This window comes from Rhopalosiphum padi, chromosome 1, assembly GCF_020882245.1.
Source record: "Rhopalosiphum padi isolate XX-2018 chromosome 1, ASM2088224v1, whole genome shotgun sequence".
In the NCBI taxonomy this organism is placed as follows: Eukaryota; Metazoa; Arthropoda; class Insecta; order Hemiptera; family Aphididae; genus Rhopalosiphum; species Rhopalosiphum padi.
In genome coordinates this window covers 86409467-86431266 of record NC_083597.1, presented here as the reverse complement: position 1 = coordinate 86431266, position 21800 = coordinate 86409467, and the positions used below count along the sequence as shown (strand labels likewise).

General features: G+C 25.0%; 2 protein-coding genes across 2 annotated transcripts; both read right to left on the bottom strand.

The window, feature by feature from the left end:
* Nucleotides 1–1981: 1981 nt before the first annotated feature.
* LOC132927123 (uncharacterized) lies at nucleotides 1982–9514 on the bottom strand. The gene is made up of 8 exons (XM_060991584.1): nucleotides 9478–9514; nucleotides 9157–9324; nucleotides 7770–7972; nucleotides 5814–5961; nucleotides 3597–3730; nucleotides 3410–3532; nucleotides 2207–2272; nucleotides 1982–2149 (listed from the first exon to the last, which is right to left on the bottom strand). The coding sequence occupies exons 1-8, from the start codon at nucleotides 9512–9514 to the stop codon at nucleotides 1982–1984; spliced, it is 1047 nt and encodes a 348-aa protein (XP_060847567.1).
* Nucleotides 9515–14874: 5360 nt separating this feature from the next.
* Nucleotides 14875–19923, bottom strand: LOC132932334 (uncharacterized). The gene is made up of 6 exons (XM_060998650.1): nucleotides 19728–19923; nucleotides 18204–18351; nucleotides 15938–16071; nucleotides 15751–15873; nucleotides 15125–15190; nucleotides 14875–15067 (listed from the first exon to the last, which is right to left on the bottom strand). The coding sequence occupies exons 2-6, from the start codon at nucleotides 18292–18294 to the stop codon at nucleotides 14900–14902; spliced, it is 582 nt and encodes a 193-aa protein (XP_060854633.1). The 5' UTR covers nucleotides 18295–18351; nucleotides 19728–19923; the 3' UTR covers nucleotides 14875–14899.
* Between the last annotated feature and the right edge of the window lie 1877 nt (nucleotides 19924–21800).

Below are 21800 nucleotides of genomic sequence, written 5' to 3'. Positions count from 1 at the left end.
CTGTGATAAGCGTTCTAACAGCAATTTATTTTGCAGCATTAATTCTGATAACACAGTGCGTAAATCATCGTCACTGTTACCAACTGTCGCATCGCTACCCGAATTGTGCGATCGGTCATCGTTTGATATTTGTAGGTTAGGTACATTTTCACCGCTTGCCTCACCATCATGATTTGCATTATTTGACGGAAGAACTTTCCCGTTTCGCAAAAACCGCGTAGAATCCACGTTGGAATCCGAATTCGCACTATTCATCTTGCACTAATTTATACATATGAATATATGATAATGAACTACGAACAATATACAGTTGCCTAATTGTTAATACAATTTACGGTCGTCGATCACGCGTAATAATATTATAAAAATAAAAACGAATCCACTTCTGAATCTGTAGGGCGTTCTATACAACTACAGTATAATTATGATGCATACATACACTTTATTAATATAATTAAATAACAAATAATATATAATATATAACAAAACGTAAAATATAAATGTTCCGAGAACGGCGTTGTGACGCGGAGACGACACGTACGCGACGGAGCGTCGGTTAATACTAATAACAAAAGAATAATAATAATAATAATAATATAATAATAATAGTAATAATAAAAGATGTCGCCGTTATCACTTATTACTACACTACCCATGTATAATGTGTCCGAGATTATTTGATTTCTATGTTTGTAATAAATACAAAATATTATGAAAGCATAAAAATGGTTGGAATATTAATCCCGCTTTATTTATCAAGACCATAAGCTGATTTTAATTTTTACACGTCTTTATCCAAGTTGTAAAAATTCATGCGATATACTCATAGTGGTTTATGAATATTATTGAATAAAAATAAAAAATAAATATAAAATATCTTTTACAAAAATATCGTTTTATCAACAATAATTTAATATAGAAACGAAATGAATGTTTATTAACAGATTGATCATTATTTTGGTTAACATGACAACGACTTAACCGTGGTTCACGAGGATGGCTGGACAGTCCAAAGAAAAGTACAGCGGGAAAACATTATAAGGATTTTTATACAATTTAATTTGAAACATCACAATATCACATAAAGCGTTATATAAGTAAAAACTTTGTGATGAGGCGTGAGATTCTTGTTTTATTTATTGCACATACAGGAAACATATAATAAAATTATAAAATTTACCTTTTTATATTTTTAAATAATGGACATTTAGAATTTTCCATAAAAGTTTTTGGAAGACCTGTGTACATAAAGCTTATTTCCATTCATTCACTATTTAGTTTATTACCAATAGAGAATCCGTTACATTAATTTCATTGTAACTTGTATCTGATCAATTTATATGCAACTTTCAAAATCAGTACTATTTTTTTTAATAATTTTGTTGTAATACTGATTATGTTATGTAATATGTTCTTTTGATTTTGAAATTATAGCTTAAGAATTAACCATTACTATTTTATCGTTTTATAGTTTAATTGTTAAATATTTTATATAATATTTAAAAAAATGTATTTTTAAAAACCTTTTGTAAAAAACTTAACTTCGGGTTCTATGACTGGATACCATAAAGTGTATGTATATCGTATTTATAGTATTATAGTATATTATAATATATTATATTATATACTATATATTTATATGTATAATATAATGTATGATGTATCGAAAATTCGAAAGTGATCAATGATTCCAATCGTTATTTCCAATGCTCAAGACGTTTTGTTTAGATTCTTCCAATGTATTTAAATATGAAAATATTAAATTATTCTTAAGGAATGAAGAAGTCAATATTTACTGTTATGAATGTTATTATATTAATGATAGTTTCTAAACTTTAATGTATAATGAATAAAAGGTAAAAAACATAAATGTGATATAATACATTATAAAGGTATATAAAGTATATTCATAATTATGATTATTTAACTTTAAAAATTATAGAGCTAGTGGATATTGTAAAAAGTTGAATGATGTTGTTTTTTAATGTCTAATTAATAATTCACATAGTTTTGTTGAAACGCCCTTAAAACCATCTAGCATAGCATGAAACGCAGGGTATGGCTTTTCACAGTTACAACAATTATCAGGATCATCCATATCAATATAACGTACCATAAATCCTTCTCCGTTTTCTTTCGAATATTGACCCTAAAAATAATCCAATTGTAAATAATTCATACATTTTTTATTTTTTAAAAACATTACTTTTTCATTATATGACAATATAGTATCTGCACACCAATCACATGCTATAGATGGATCTATACACATCTACAAATATTTTTTTATTAATATAAATGATTAAAAATATTTAGATTTTTAATCAAATATTTATATATATATATATTATATATAATATTATAAGGGACCGTAATAATGATTTCAATAGGTTCATTGGTCAATCGTGGAACCTTCATAAAGTTAGCAGTACAACTAAGGCAGACACCTATAAAATACATGTGTACATGTGTAAATACTTTGTACTTTTAAAAGTCATTGACCTCAAAATATAAAACCTTTATTATAAAAAGAATTACATTATAATGTATATGTAGGTAATAGATTTTATAGCACATAAAATTACTTTTCATGTATTTTGTTGTAAACGGAAAAAATATAATATGAATGTCTATACGAAATATTTTCATACATTAGAATATACTTAACGCTGTTATATATTAATTAAATTAATAAAAGCTATTTATAGACAATTTAAATTTTCTAAAAAATTTTTTTGAAATGCCTATAAAAAAAATTTGAAAATCCAAAATTTTTTTAAAATTTAATACAAGGTTTTTTATAAGTTTTATTTATCATAGTAAAGGAAAAAAATCAAAAATTGTTGGTCTCAATTTTTGTTTATAAGTATTTAAATTTCAAAAGTTTACGAAATATATCAAAATCGCGAAATTTGCAAGCAATTTTGAAATTGAAAAATCGTAAAATGTTTGTGATTTATACCTAAAAAATCCAAACAAGGTTATCCATATGTTTTCCTTCAAGTAACTGTAAAAAAAATTCTAGCGTCAATATAGAAAAAAAATTATGAGCGTATGAAATTTAATTTTATACGAAATCGTGTAAATTTAAATATAGATAATAATGTAATATATATCATACTAATTATCCTAGAATCTGGGACCTAGATTGACACAACATCTCCGTTCAGAATCTTCTTTCGTATACAATTATACCTGTCAGTTAACACATCCATTATAGGGACCTACTCTCCATCTCTACTATACAGCAGAGCTATACCCACTTGCCTACCCTTTTTTTGATGTTGATTATATTCATAATAAAATGTTGTTATTATTTTTTTACAGATAAGGGTATACGTACATTAATAAATTAAAATTAATTGTTAAATAATAAACCTTTAATTAATTTATGTTTAATTTGTAATACCTTTTCATTATTCACATCACAAACAGTTAGTGAATCATCAGGTGATGTTGGGCTTGTTCTAAATTTAAAATATGTTTTTTCTTTTGGAAAAGATAACTGCTGTAAGACATCTTTTAATGTATCCTTGAAAATTAGTTTAAATTACAAGATATAAATTTGCTATTGACCGTTAAAAATGTATTAGTACCAATGTATAATTTGTATTTGATCCATTCATTGGAGCTATTCCAGTATTTCTTAAGTCAACAGTACATGAGTTAAAGTACTCCATAGTAACAACGTAAAAATCTACAGCTGAATCTATTACAGTAATATCCAACCCTTTCAAAATAAAAAAAATATTCTATTAATTTCTAAGCGAAAACTTATAAAAACAATATATATATATATATATATATATATATATATATATCCATAAGCCAAAATAAACTATGTGTATTATTACGAAGCTTCCTTAGTTGCCTTCCGCTCATTTTGGAATAAAGAAATTAAACTATACAAAATTGCAATAAAAAATCTCCACTCTTTTATAGTTTTATCATTTATAAAAACAAACTAACATCCTTAGTTTTCCAAAAAAGAATAATATGAATATACTACACACAGTCCACCGAAGTCACCACTCACTATGTTCTTTATTTTTTATCGACCTAGAATCGGGTATTAGTAACTCAGGTATATTCAAGTTAACTCCATTATGTTACTCAAAATCTAAAGTTGATGCCACCAACCAAAAAATATACTCCCCAATGCTTACCTTCAGGGCCCCCACAAGGAGGGATTAGAAGGGACCCATAGTACTGGGGCCCAACAAATAATTACTTCAAAATATATTAAAAAATGTTTTAAATACTTAATTTTCTTTTAAGATTCAAATATTATTTTAAGATTTTTTTAGTCGACTCGAAAATCACATGCCAAATCTTTGGCTTATGATCACATATTAAATATTATAATACCACACCACTATTAATAACTTGAACACAATCGATCACCTATGAAATTTTTCCCTCTTTTTCCCAAACTAGTGACCAAAGTTGATTTATTTATAAAATGTATACACGTGATATTTTTTCGTAATAATTTACTTGTGTAATATAAATGGAAGAATATTTTTCTAGTCATAAGTTAGTTTTTATTTATATAATATTATATATATTATATCATGATATTATTATCAATTATCATATATTTAATTTATATAAACATGATGCACATACACATGAATGAATAAATTATTTATTAGGTAATTTATTAATATTTTGTCTACAGCTCTACACTGTTAGTAATCTGTCACACTAAAAATAGTGGTATTATCTATGGATTTCATAGTAATTAGCCTATTAATAACTATGATACGAACAAAATGGATAATTATGAATATAAATAATATTTATACTTATACAATAATTGATAAAAAAAATTAGTAAATATAGTAATTTGAATTTAAGTGATAATGTGTATCAACTATCAAGTATTATAATTTATAAGTTTACCAGAACTATATACATAGTACATACATTCAAATATTATACAGTATAAGTTTTACAATCACACTATTTTATTTTTACCTAACAAATGTTTTATTACTTTTTACATACATTTTTAGTGTGCACTATAATTGATTATAATTTATAATATTACACATGTTTTCAATTTTAAGGAATAACTTTGAATTTGTTGATATTTTATTTTTTAATTATACCTACTCTTATAATCTATACATAAAACTAATATTTAAGGTACCTATAATCATGTCAAAAAATTAAATGCTATTTAAGAGGGGCCCGGATTTAGTTCTGCATGCCTACGCTGTCTATTATATTGTTAAATCAGAACATATATTGTCAAATATTTATTTTGAGTAAAAATTCTATTTTTTTTTTGTTTTATCAATTATTTTTAAATTTACAAAAAAATAGTATCAACTAGAATCTAGTTACTAGATCCTCTATTTGCTACTAGAAAAAAACTTCAAAGTTAAAAATCGAAGTATTTCTATTGCCCTAAAAGATAAATAAAAATAATAATAATAGAAAATAAAACACATATGCATCAAAATCACTTTAAAACTAATTAGGTATATACAATAACAACGCTCGAAATCTAATTTAACCTAACCTAAAATTTGATCGCTTTTAAATGTTTATAGTAATGCTATATAGCTTGGAAGTAAACTAAACATTTTAAAAACTTCATCGAGTTTATTTCATAAAAAATATTTAGTTTAAAAACAAATAATATAATATCTATACTAAAAAAATAATTCTGTTAAAATCCCGTTTTGTTCTGGAACTATTAAAAAAATCCAAACAAATAACGACAGAGTATACCACTTGTGTAATATATTATAATCGTTTCACACATTACATAATATTATTATTATAAATATTAAAATACCCACATTTAAATTTTGGGTTGTTAAACTGATCTATTAAAGCAATTCCGAATATATCTAGGCCAATTAAAAGTTTTGGAAACGTTTTTTTCATCACTTCAATGTATGTTTTAAGATTTTCAGAATATCCCGGAAATTCTGAAGAAGTAGTAATCTGTGAAAAAGAAATAGCTTATAATAAACATTTAATATATATTTGTATATCATGTTGTAAATTATGATATATTTGAAAAATGGTTTACATATTATCATAAAACTACAGCATATAATATTGACTATGATTAAATAAAACATAAAGTTAATTAACTAAGTGGATATTTATAAATATATACTCGTATTGCATTTTTTATTTTATAATTCCAAAAATTTATCATTGTATTTTTGTATTAGCTTTAGGTTTGACTATATATAATGCGTAACCATATAGACGCCATTTGGGAGGAGAATAGCTCTCCCCCCCCCCCAAAAAAAAGTAGAAGTAGCTCCCCCAAAATCAACCACAAGGTGTTCATATTTTAATTTTTAATGCAAATTAATAAAATTGGTGATATCAGTAAAATTAATATAAATTATACAATTTAATTTTTAAAAAATGGGTAACAAATAAAATAATTTTTCAAATTTGACTCCATGATAAAATATTATCACTGTGTAATAACCACAGAACCGATTCAAAAACTTTGCGAAGTCTTAATTGTTATAGGTTTTGATCGGTTCGTTTTATATTTGGAAGTGATTAAATAGGAAAAACCGACGTATATAGACGATCAGTAAAACTAGATGTTCAATATAAGCGTTTCAGCGTTACGATAAGTTATAAAAGATTTATAAAAAATTTATCCAAGTTTATTTAAAATCTTCAAACTTGCACTAATCATACCCATAAATTCGGCTACGTGTAAACGCTCATTTTCTACCATGCGCTGAATAAAAAATTGATTGCCCCCTCAATGAAGCAAGATAGATTTTCAGATCAGGCACTTTTTTGATATTTTTAGGACATTTAAATCCCAGCTCTAATTTAAATTCATAATCATTAAGTGATATTAATAAAGAACGTTCAAACATAAGTCTAATGACATATTAAACCATTAAATACGTTACAATAAATAAAATTATTTCATAAATCCGAATCGAACTGAATTGAAAATACTCTTTTAATAATGTATTAATATATATAGTATGCAGTAAAATTTCCGTTAACGGTTACCTCTAAAAACGGTCCTCTAAGTAAAGGTTATTTTTTTTTTGGCCTCGTCAAATGTTATGGAAAAAATACATCAATACCTTTACATAGCGGGCACTCTAAATAACGGTAAAATTATAAGATAAAATAATAAAAAATATGTACAAGTGCCTGGTTTTTGCTCAAATTATTTATGACAGTAAAGTTTATAGTTATCTTATCAAACTTAAGAAAATTTAATTTTAATAAACACACATATATGTAAATGTTTATATTGTTTATAACATACTTTTAAATTTTAAATTTTACACAACATATATATAAAAATAACTCTAGTCAAATATGTTAATATGTGCATATTATTATATTAATGTATATGTATTTTGTTTTTTTATGCACTCTATGTAGCGGTTATCTGGAAGAATATCACTTTTATTAACGCTCACATCTGTAGGATGGCCAGTGGCCACCTCTAAATAGTGGTCATTATTTCCGGTCCTTTCGGTGCCCGTTTATATTTAGAAGTTTAATTGAAGATTTAAATAGTTTAATTTATAAATCGTATATCTCTTACAATATTATATAATTACTATCATATAATATAATGTGTATAAGTTGTAAAAGATTTATAAAATTAACCATGATTAAGTAACTGAAAATTATACTAATTTTAAAATTAACTAAATATACAATAAGATACATTTCTCGGCTTATATAATCTACGGGAACATTTTAGCTATTAATAATTTAACAATAATAAGTAAATAAGTTCTTACATCAAACTGTAAAGAAGTAAGTATAACACCTACGATCCCTGGATGTTCATCAAAAAAAGCTGTTAAGCCTTTCATTTCATCTAACGAGTTTGCTCCTCCATTATATGATTCACAAGCAAGCACTACAGACCATTGTGATTGAGTCTCGTGACCATAATAGGTAAATACAGGCTTACCACTTTTCAACATGCTGTCTAAAACTTCTATATAAATTATAAAACATTTAAATACGTACATCATATATAAAAATGTTTTAATTAATACTAGTGTTATTGTTCTATGATACATAATAAACTAAACAGGTATTACGATTATATTTATTTTTACTCAACCATGACGTAGGTATTGTATAATTCTGTGGAATATCATAACTATACCAATATTATATTATCTAATAAACAATCGGAAACGGCGTGATTAATTTATAAAATTCCATAAATAATGTCATCATACTACGGTATTTTATCATGATATGGTACGGATATTACTAAATTCGCAGTCGAACAACTTATATTAAGTTATAAAAGTAGTCCACTAGTCCTATATTAAGTAACTAATGGGGTATTTGACTTATATAATATACAAATTATAACTATCGACGATAACATTAAATCCCATTTTACCAATATATAAATATTTGTTCCGAATTTATTGAACTTAAATACAGTCAATACAGAGTATTTGCCTCAATAAAGATGAACTCGAACACATTTTCGCGATGGTCGTTATAAAAAATGTTTAAGTTAAATTTTCATTTTAAATAATCCGAAAAATGTTTGTTAAGAGTTCTCTTTTTGGGAGAGAGCTTAATTGTTATCTAAAAAAAGGAAGAACAACATTCTATATCTGATTGTAATAGTTTATTTTTATTGTATTATGTTAAATTTTCGGAAAAAATTATTTATGAATCATTATTAGCTATAAGGTTACTAAATATTATTTTATTTCATGATATTTAAAAGAATTCCAATATATTTCAGTGCTTCTAAAAGTGTATTATTACTTCTGCTATGATTTAAAGAATTGCTACATTATCGAGTTCCATTCTAGGCTACATAAAACAAAATATTATTTCTAATGCCTGCGTACTACGCTCATTATACATTATTCAATTTTCTGATAATCGATTTCAAAGGTAAAGTTTAATAATTCCTTTATATTTATATTTTTGTTAAAATTTATGATGTTAATATTAATTTTAATTATATTAAAAAATTACTTTAGTTGTTGGTTATAATGGGGTCATAAACATGATGTATTATTGTATTCACCAAAGTTTAATTTTTGGAACAAAAACCGATATTCACTATAAGCTTCAACTTATTATACATTATATTATTAAATTTAACATATGTTTGTATTAATATTAATAATAGTATAATATTACTAAAATCGGTTTCCATTGGTTCATAAACATGGTAATTTAAATCCACAAAAATAGAAGTGTAAATTACAGACGTGCAGTCATCTGGTATATCTTTAATTAGGACTTCCGAGAGACCACAATCAGCATTAGTGCGTAAACCTAAAATACAACACGACGATTTTCCAGGGCCTAAAAACCAAAAAAAAAATATAATTATAACTGTAATAATTAAATATGTGTTTTATAAAAACTTTTCCTATGACTTATTTAAAAATAGTTAATAATACTCTATGTATTATATTATTTTAAAATCATTGCTAACTTAATTTGAAAACTACTAACGGCTTTTGGGTATCTGGGCGAAACAAGAAAGGTCCATTTTGGGGAAATGGGCCGCGCCCTTAAATTGAATTTAAAGTAATTTTGTAGTTAACAATTTTTAAAATATTCTATTTAAATAGCTTGATCTTAAAAACTGAACACAAAGATCCTCATAAAATGCTTTACACACTAGAAAAAAAATTTAAAAAATACATGAATAACATTTTACGTTTAAATTTAAACAAAAAATGACGATTTAAGTTATATTATAATTTATCAATAATATTCTTCTTGAATATTTGAAAATTTTACTTATACAATATTACATTTATGAACAGCATAGTTAAATCTTCTAAATCATCTAAATTAACAGTAAGCTTTTGTCAATTTATACCACGAATATACTGAAGAGGAAAGCAGTAAATACTATGATTTAAATTAAACATCAAATTGTAATAATGATTCCGACAAAAATTTAATTGACCTAGGTATCCATAATAGTTATACTAATAGAATTCGGTAATATAAAATCCCTTATGAAAATTTTAATATAATTGTTGCATATTCAGCATTTATATTACATTATATTACACGTATAGTATTTATATATAATCAGCAGTAATAATGGCAGGGGAGTTCCAAAAAGCTATGAAAACTTCCACAGCAGGTCTTGAGGCATTGGTATAGTCCAAGATGACATTATTGTTGCAGGTTCCATTATCACAGAACACAATTCTCGTTTAGACAAATTACTAAATGTATTATCAAATGGAGGTTTAAGAGTAAAGTTGAATAAATGCAAATTTATACAAAAGTCAATTGAATATTTGGGTCACAGGTTAGATGAAAATGTGTGTGAACACACACTAACAAAACACACAGATGTTATTAAAAATGCCATGGTCCCAGAAAATAAAACATTGCTAAAATCATTTTTAGGTTTAGTTACGTACTATATAAAATTTATTCCAAACGCTGCAAATATTTTAAAACCATTGTACATGCTTTTACGTAACGGCACTGAATGGAATTGGACATCAGAATGTGACCAAGCATTCAACAAAGATAAACAAATTTTTATCTCGAAACCCGTGTAAGCACATTATGACCATAATATTTCAGTTAAACTTGTAGTAGACTCGTCACCCTATGCACTAGGCGTAGTTATCTCGCATGTACACCCAGATCGTACAGAAAAACCTATAGCCTACGCATCAAGGGTTCTATCTAATTCTGAGTGTAAATGTCCACAAATTGAAAAAGAAGCCTTGGCAATTATATACGGGGTTACGAAATTTTATGACTATTTATATGGTAGACATTTTCTATTAGAAAAAGATCATAAACCGTTAATACATATTTTTGGTGATAAGAAACGTATCCCAACTTACGCAGCTAATTGGTTACAACGGTGGGCCTATGTTTTATCATCATTCGATTTCGACATAAAATATGTGAAATCCGAAGATAATACAGCCGATTTTTTATCACGAATGAAAAGTTCAAAATCAAAAATCGAAAATCATAATGAAGAATGTATTATAGTCTCAATTTTATTCACGAAAAATCACCCTTCACATTAGACTGGTCCAAAATAAAAATTGAAACAAGTAGAGACACGATTCTCGCCAAAGTACTAAACGCAGTCAAAACAAGAGAATGGGATAGTGATTTTTCTAACATTTTAGAACTTAAGTCGTATAATTTATGAAAAACTCAAATTTCAGTGGAACAGGGATGCCGATTGTGGGGTTACCGTGTTATTATACCAGCTAAATTTCAAAATAATATACTTAGCGAACTTCATTCATGTCATACGGGTTCTTCCAGTATGAAAAGTTTAGCGAGATCATACTTTTGGTGGCCAGGAATGGATAAAGAAATTGAAAATATAACGCAAAATTGCGACAATTGTCTTAATGTTAGGCAAAATCCAACAAAATATATTATATCACCGTGGAAATGTACATTGTGATTTTCTTGGACCATTTCAAAATAAATATTTCTTTATCATTGTTGACGCAACCACAAAATGGTTGGAAGTATTTCAAGTAAATTCTATGACAGCACACATTGTTATTCAAAAATTTCAGAAACTATAGCACGATTTGGCATTCCAAAAACGATTACATCAGATGGCGCAAAATGTTTCGCATGGTTTGAATTTCAAGTATTTTGCAAAAATCTATAGGCATAAGACACATGACAGGCGCCCAATTTCACCCAGAATCAAACAGTTGTGCGGAATCAGCAGTCAAAACAATAAAAAATTTCTTTAAAAAATGTTCGACTGCACAATCCCAATTAAATAAATTTCTTTTAATGTATCGTAACACACCTCAACCTACGACTCGAAAAACGCCAGCTCAGCTAATGTTAGTCGATCAACACGTTTACAATTTGACGCATTAATGCCGAATACAAATGAAGTGGTTATCGAACGACAAATATCACAAATAAACAATGGTGGTATCATTTAATACAGGCGATTATGTAATAGCTAGAGATTATAGGAATAATAACAATAAATGGCAAATCCACTAGTTTCAATAGGCATGATGTAGAACTCGATGATGGAAATATTTGGAAAAGACATAACGATCAATTACTTAATGATAAATCACTGACACCGGCGAGTAATTCTATTTCACTTACACCCGTTAGAAAAATGAATGAAAGTACTGAAAGTACTGAAACAGTAGGTGCAAATCAAAATCCGGATCCTACAATAATAAACAAAACACCCAGACCAATTAGATCCAGAAAACCGCTTCAGTGATGTTCTCCAAGTGATTATGACTAATAATGTAATTAAATCAATTGGATATATAAAAAAAAAAAAAACTAACATAGCTAGTAAGTAGTATACAAAATCTGAAAATATTATACATATACGTATATATTTTTTTTTTTTTTAAGGAAAGAGATGTTGCATACTCAACATTACATTATTACATATATTACATTATACTACACGTATAGTGTTTATATATAATCAGCAGTATCATATTACGATCGGTGGGGACTGTCCATTGATTATTATCGAGTAAAATTACAATATTAATAATTACGATTTATGCTGTTAATAATAAAGGTCTATAAAACAGGTTTATGTTGTTATTCTTAGTAATAATTCTTTACAATAATATAGAATATACACATCATCATTTGCTCTCATTATCGCTTTTCTTAAATTTCGTTAAATTCAAATTGTACACATTATACAAAGTGAACCACTCGAAATCTACTGTACAACAGGACTATACCTAATTTTTATTAATTTTTATTTTTAAAAAAAAAAGCTCACCTTTCATATCTTGAGATTTCGTATGTACTGCTAAGATATAAATACTACTTATTAAATAAAGTATTGAATGGTAATAGTACATTTTTATTAATAATATTTAATATACATAGATTTAAAGCATTAATCACACACGAAGTTTGACGGAAGTATAATTTTTATAAAACTAGACCATATAACACATTTTTATGATAAACTATTTATATTGTGTATTCTGAAAACAATGTGTTTTTAATTAATTATTTTTAAATAGTATTCATATTATAATATTTGTTTAATTAAAATTATTTATTCAACAAATATCAATTGTGTTTAAATTTAAAATAGATAATTTTAAAACTGTATAACTAGTAATTAATATCAAGTAATAGAGTATTTGTGACTTAAAACAGCAAAAACTGTCCTAATCATGATTAATATTTTTTTTTAAATCCTGCTAACGTTATACTATTATGATTTACGATTGGATACATTAATATTGCAAAATATTTTAATTATTTAAATCATCATTATATTTTATATTTGTTCATTAGACGAACTAAGGTCATACAGCTAGTCGGTAATAACATTTATTATGAATTATATGAACATTTTTAATGAAATAAATGTAATCACTAATCAGTAATCAAGATCGAATCTATTATTTTTAGAAAGTTTCAATTTTATTTAAATTCCTAATATTTTGGATATAATAAACAACCCGATAAGGATAAGTGTGAATATATACAAAAACATTTTTCGGCTTAATTAATAATGATGTTCTTATCGTGACTTATAAATTATAGAATATAGAAACTTGAATTTATACATTAGCAAATAATTTTATATTTACATTTAATTTATAAATTGATATATATAATACTTTATGTAGTACATAATTTTAAGAATTAAAAAAAATATTCTTGAACAATAATTTTTGCCCAAAAACTTAAAAATATAAATAAAGATTATTTATTTAAAAATACAAAATATAAAAAAATCATATTTATATTTTTATAATAATATGTGAGTTAATGTAAAGACATAATATTTTTTAGGCTAAATAATTTGCAATTATATGTAAAAAATTATATTCTATCATATTTTAATATCAATTTTGTAAAAAGGGATCCATTTCATTTATTTTAAAATGTTTCAGGAGATAGAAAAAATATTTTTTCATTTCATGAAATGCATATATATTCATTTTTGTATTAAGTAAGTTTCTGAGTACAATCAATTAAATGTATATAAAACAAAAAGTGATCAATGATATATTGTATTAAAATATTGCCTATGCTCAGGACAATTTAGATAGGTTCTTTCAATGTTTTCAATATCTTAACGAAAATATTAAATTATTCTTGATGATAAGTCATTGTTTTCTGCTGTAAATTGTATCGTTGATGCTATTTTCTAAACTTAAATTAATTACTAATTAATCGTTAAAATGCGTAACTGTGATATAATAACGTAAATATATTGTAATTTTTTTACTTATAACTTTTTAACTTCTATTTAATAAATCACAATTTTGTGTTCCAACGTTTTTAAAACGATCTAAAAGAACGTTGAATGTTTTGTATCTTTAAATCAATTTATATATAAGAGATAAACATCATATAATTATCGACAAGTATTTTTGCGTACTGTAATAATTGTAATTAAAGTTATATCACTTTAGATTTGTTGGGATATTCATGGAGTGTCATAATATAGACTAATTTCTATACGAGAATTATATCTCATTTTATGGATTGATCACATCAGTAGAGATTTAAAAGAGAATGATTCATCACTACTCACTCTCTTGGCTACCTATACTTAAAAGTCATCTTGGACATCAAACCATATAACATTTATTATAAAAATACTCAAATATTGCACACGTAATATGTATAAACTATTAAGTGTATTGCACATAATTTTACTTATCGCCCAGTTATAAACCAAAAAATGTTAAACATGTATGTATATGTAAAATATTTTAATTGATTAACATTATAAGTAAAACTGTTATACTTGTAAGATGTACTTATCTCATTTCTGTAAATCTCAAAGCATTTTTAAAGTTTATAATTTTTATAATAATTATGATTATTTAACTTTAAAAATTATAGAGCTAGTGTATATTTGTAAAAAGTTGAATGATGTTGTTTTTTAATGTCTATTTAATAATTCACATGGTTTTGTTGAAACGCCCTTAAAACCATCTAGCATAGCATAAAACGCAGAGTATGGCTTTTCACAGTTACAACAATTATCAGGATCATCAAAATCAATGTAACGTACCATAAATCCTTCTCCGTTTTCTTTCGAATATTGACCCTAAAAATAATCAAATTATAAATAATACATATATTTTTAAATATTAAAAAATATTACTTTTTCATTATATGACAATACAGTATCTGCACACCAATCACATGCTACATTTGGATCTACACACATCTAAAAATATAATTTTATAAATATAAATGATTAAAAATATTTATATTTTAAACCAACTATATAAATAATATTATAAGGGACTGTAATAATGATTTCAATAGATTCGTTGGTTAATCATGGAATATCATAAGGTCTAATTTTTATCCTGGAATTCAATCACTTTGAATGAATGGCTCACATCAGTAGTGATTTTAAGGGGAGCTGGTAGATTATTCCACCCCTCTTGACTTGTGTACATGTATAGATACTTTGTGCTCGAAATATAAAAATTTTTCCATAAAAAGAATGTCATCCATATAAAAGGTAAAATTCGAATTTTACTTAAATATTTGATTAAATATATTAATTAAATTAATGTATCTATATGAGTATGTTTAAAAATATATCTAGTTGATTGACCAAGATAATTATTCATCAATTTGTTACTTCTAAATTTTTATTTTGATTATATTGTGAAAAATGTTATTATTTTTTTACGGATTAGAGTATAAGTATAACAATAACTTAAGTTTAATTGATAAATAATAAATCATTGATTAATATATATATAATTTTAATACCTTTTCATTATTCACATCACAAACAGTTAGTGAATCATCAGGTGATGTTGGGTTCGTTTTAAATTTAAAATATGTTTTTTCTTTTGGAAAAGATAACTTCTGTAAGGCATCTCTTAAATTTTCCTTGAAAAATAGATTAAATTGCAAGATATAAATTTGCTATTGATCGTTAAAAATGTATTAGTACCAATGTATATTTTGTATTTGATCCATTCATTGGAGTTATTCCGGTATTTCTTAAGTCAGCAGTACATGGATTAAAGAACTCCAGAGATACAGCGTAAAAATCTACAGCTGCGTCTATTACAGTAATATCCAACCCTTTTAAAATATCGATAAAAAAAATTATTGTAATAATTTCTTAACGAAATATAATAAAAATAATATATATAATATATATATCATAACATATAGTACTATTCTGTGTGGATTTTATTTAGGTGCATTATGAACCATTAGGTAAATTAATTACAATAAGACAAAATTAACTATGTGTATTACGAAGCTGCCTTCTGTTCATTTCAGGATAAAAAAAATAAACTATACAAAATTGTTATAAAATATCTTCACCTTTCTATAGCCTTATCATTTATAAAAACTAACTAACATCCCTAGTTTTCAAAAAAAGAATATTATGAATAAATTACACAGTCCACCGAAGTCACCACTATCTATGTTATTTATACTTAATCAACTTAAAACCGGGTATTAGTAACTCAGGTATATTCAAGTTAACTCCATTATATTACTCAAAAATCGACGTTGATGCACCCCAACCAAAAAATATACTCCCCTATGCCTACGCTCAGGGCCCTCACAAGGAGGGGACAGAAAGACCCATGGTTTTTGGTTCTCGACAAATAATTACTTCAAAATATATTAGAAAATGTTTTAAATACTTAACTTTCTTTTAACATTCAAATATTATTTTAAGATTTTTTAATCAACTCGAAAATTATATGCTTAATCTATGGATTATGATTACATACTAAATATTATAATATCACACCAATATTAATAACTTGATTACAATCGATCACCTACGAAATTTTTCCCTCTTTATCCAAAACTAATAACCAAAGTTGGATTATTTATAAAATTTATAGGTACACGTGATATTTTTTCGTATTAATTTAGTTGTGTAATATTAATAAAAGAATATTTTTCTAGTCATAAGTTAGTTTTCATTTATATATTATATCATGATGTTATTATCATATATTTATTTTATATAAACATGATGCACATACACATATTAATAAATTAATAAATGCTTTATTTATTTATTAATATTTTGTCTATAGTTCTACACTGTTAGTAATCTGTCACACTAAAAATAGTGGTATTATCTATGGATCTCATAATAATTAGCCTATTAATAACTTTGGTGCAAAAAAAATGTATTATCTGAAATATAAATAATATTTATACTTATACAATAGTTGATAAAAAAAAATTAGTTAATATAGAAATTTTAATTTAAGTCATAATGTGTACCTATTATGTATTATAATTTATAAGTTTACCAGAACTATACATACATACATTTAAATATTAAACAGTATAAATTATAACAATCACACTGTTTTAACAAATGTTTTATAACTTTTTTTTTCGAGATTTTAACTTTTAACCTAAATTTTAAGTGTATACTAGCATTAATTATAAAGACTATACTAAGCATACTATATAATATTTATAATCAATGGTACTATGTATATAATATTACAAATGTATTCGATTTTCAAAGGATAACTATAAATTTTGTTGATATTTTATTTTTTAATTATACCTTCACTTATACTCTATACATAAAACTGATATTTAAGATTCCTGTATTCATATCAAAAACTTAATGCTATTTAAGCAGGGCTCGGATTTAGTTTTGTACCACAGCCAAAAATATGATGTGGAGAGGGGCATATCTACGCTGTCTATTATATTGTTAGGTTAGAAAATTGATATTGTCAATTATTGGTATTGGGTAAAAATTCTATTTTTTTGTTTTGTTATATCGATTATTTTGAATTTTACAAAATAGTAATACCAACTAGATCCTCTATTTGGTACCACAAAAACCTCAAAATTAAAAATCGAAGAATTTCTATTGCGCAAAAGGTCATAAATGACAGAAAAATAAAACACACATGCATCATTGTAAAACTAATTATATATAATTACAACGTTCGAAATCTAATTTAACTTAACCCAAAATTTGATCAAATTTAAATATTTATAACTCATAGCTTGAAAGTAAACTTCGTTGAGTTTACTTCATAAAAATTATTCAATTAAAAAACAAATAATATATCTATAGTAAAAAAATAATTCCATTTGGTTCTGGAACCATTAAAAAATCTAAACAAATAACGACAGAGTATATCACTTGTGTAGAATATTATAATCATTTCACACATATTACTTATCACTATTCTAAAAATTAAAATACTCACATTTTAACCCTGAAGGGTTGATAAACTCATCTATTAAAGAAACTCCGATTAGATAGAAGCCAACTACAAGTTTTGGAAACTTTTTTTTCATCACTTCAAGGTATGTTTTCAGATTTTCAGTATATCCCGGAAATTCTGAAGAAGTAAGCTGTAAAAAAGAAATAGCTTATAAAAACATTTGATATATATTTGTATATCATGTTGTAAATTATGATGTATTTGAAAAATGGTTTTTACTTTATCATAAAACTACAGCATATTATATAGACTATGAAAAAAAATAAAACATATTAAGAATAATGTTAAACATTCGGGAAAAGTTAATTAACTAAGAATAAATGATTTTAATTTTATAATTCCAAAAATATTTTATTGTATTATCCTTTAGTCTTTGACTATAATTATATATATACGTATATAATGAGTAACCACATAGATGCAATTTGGGAGGATACTAGTCCCCCCCCCCAAAAAAAGTAGTAGTACTCCCCCTATGATGAACCCCATGGTGTTCAGATTTTAATTTTTAATGAAATCTAATAAAATTGGTGATATGGGTAATATTAACATAAATTATAAAATTATATTTAAAAAAATGGGTAGGTAACAAATAAAATAATTTTCCAAATTAGACTTTATGATAAAATATTATTACTGTGTTACAACAACAAATCCGATTCAAAATCATCACCAAGTCACAAGAAAAACCGACGCATATAGACTATCATTAGGTAAATTAGATGTTTAATGTTAATGTTTCAGTGTTACGATAAGTTATAAAAGATTTATAAATAATATTAATTCATAATCATTATGATATTTATAAACAATGTTCAAAACATAAGTTTATTGACATAATAAACCATTAAATACGTAAAGGTAAATACAATTATTTCATAAATCCGAATCAAACTAAGTTGAAAATACTCTTTAAATAATGTATTAATATGTATATTATACAGTAAAACTTCCGTTAACAATTACCTTTAAAAATACACTAATACCTTTACATAGCGGGAACTCTAAATAACGATAAAATGATAAGATAAAATAATATGTACAAGTGCCTGGTTTTTGCCCAAAATATTTATAGCAGTTTTTAGTTATTTTATCAAAATTAAGAATAACAATTGATATTTTTAATTTTAATATACACACATGTATGTGCATGTTTGTATAAACAAACAACTTATAAATTTTAAATTTTACATACTTATATATGTAAATAACTACAGTCAGATTTTTGAATATATGCATATTATTCTATAACTATTTGGTTAGATACATAGTTTAATTTAGAAATTGTAAATCTCTTAAAATATAATACATATGCACAATATGTTATAGGATTATTATATTAGGTTATGCAAAAGTTTTATAATTAACCATTATTTTGTACCTAATATTTAACCAAATTTCAATATTATACAACATTTATAATTTTACATTTTTCGGCTTATATATAGTCTACATGGAAATTTTAGCTTTTAATAATTTAACAGTTAAAAATAAATAGATTCTTACATCATACTGTAAATTAGTAAGTATAACACCTTCGATCTTTGGATGTTTATCAAAAAAAAGCCTTTAAGCTTTTCATTTCATCTAACGAGTTTACTCCTCCATTAGATGATTCACAAGCAAGCACTTCAGACCATTGTGATTGATTATCGTGACCGTAGAGTGTAAATACAGGCTTACCACTTTCCAACATGCTGTCTAAAACTTCTATATAAATTATAAAAACATTTAAATACATACATAAATAATATATCAAAATATTTTAATTAATACTAGTGTAATTGTTCTACGATTTATGATAAACTAAACAAGTATTATGATGATATTTATGTTTACTCAACCATGACGTAGGTATTGTATAATTCTGTGTAATATTATAACTATACCTACATTATATTGACAGAACAATCAGAAACGGCGTGATTCATTTACAAAGTTCCATAAATAATATCATCATACTGCGGTATTTTATCATGATACAAAAATTACTAAATTCGCAGTCAAACGACTTAAGTTTAAACGTAGTTAAGGTAAATTTCCATTTTAGATAATCCGAAAAAATGTTTGTTAAGAGTTCTCTTAATAGGAGAGAGCTTAATCTTTATCTAAAAAAGGAAAAATAACATCCTGTATCTGATTCTAACAGTTTATTTTTATTTTATTCTGTTCAATTTTCGGAATAAATTATTTATGAATCATTATTAGCTATAAGATTACACTTTACTAAATATTATTTTATTTATTACATGATATTTAAAAGATTCACAAAATATTTCAGTGCTGCTGAAAGTGTATTATTACTTCTGCTATAGTGCTATGATTTATTGAATTGCTACATTATCGAGTTCCATTGTAGGCTTCATAAAATAAAATATTATTTCTAATGCTTGCGTACTACGCTCATTATACATTATTTAATTTTCTGATAATCGATTTCAAAGGTAATGTTAAATAATTCCTTTATATTTATATACCATAAATATTTATATTTTCGTAAATATATAATATGATGTTTAATGTTTATATTAATTTTAATAATAAAATAATATTACTAAATTCATTGTTGATCACCGAGGGGTCAGTAATATAGTAATTTAAATCCACATAAAGCGCAGTGTAAATTACAGACGTGCAGTATTTTGGTACTTTTGTAATTAGGACTTCCGAGAGACCACAATCAGCTTTAGTGCGGTCACCATAGTAAAAACACGACGATATTCCAGGGCCTAAAAATAAATATAAATATTATTTCGTTTCTTAGTTCTAATTCTAATTCATTTTTGAAGATTTTAAGCATAGTGATATTGATAGGGCTGGTGAAAGCTATGTGTAATTTAGGTGATTGCCTTAGGGTGCCAAAAAATTTTTCTGGATTATCTCATATCTAAGGATTTTAAACAATTTTATAATATTTATTTTATAAATATTCAATTTAAATAGCTTGATTTTAACAATTGAATACACAGTTCCTTAAATATGTTTTACACACTGAAAAAAAAAAACTCTAAAAATACATGAACATTTACATTTTACGTTTATTTTTATACAAAAAAAAATGACGATTTAAGTTATTTCATAACTGTTTAGAATACTTTTATTAATAATTTTGAAAAACAAAAATCAGGAACAGTTATAACAGGTATGTACAGTTTGATAATTAAAAACCTGGATCCTCGTAAGATATTAAAATAGCTATTTTAAAATACTTAAAAAGATTTTCCTGGATTATCTCTTACCTAAAGATTTTAAACAATTTTATAATATTTATTTTATAAATATTCTATTTAAATAGCTTGATCTAACTATTTATACTGAACACAAAGATCCCCATAAAATGCTTTACACACTAGAAAAAAAAATTCAAAAACTACATGAATAACATTTTACGTTCAAATTTAAACAAAAAATGACGATTTAAGTTATTTCATAATTTATCAATAATATTCTTCTTGAATATTTGAAAATGTTACTTATACAATATATGAATTATGAACATCATAGTTAAATCTTCAAATCGTCTAAATTAATGGTAAGTTTTTGTTAATTTATTCCTCTAATATACTGAAGAGGATCTAG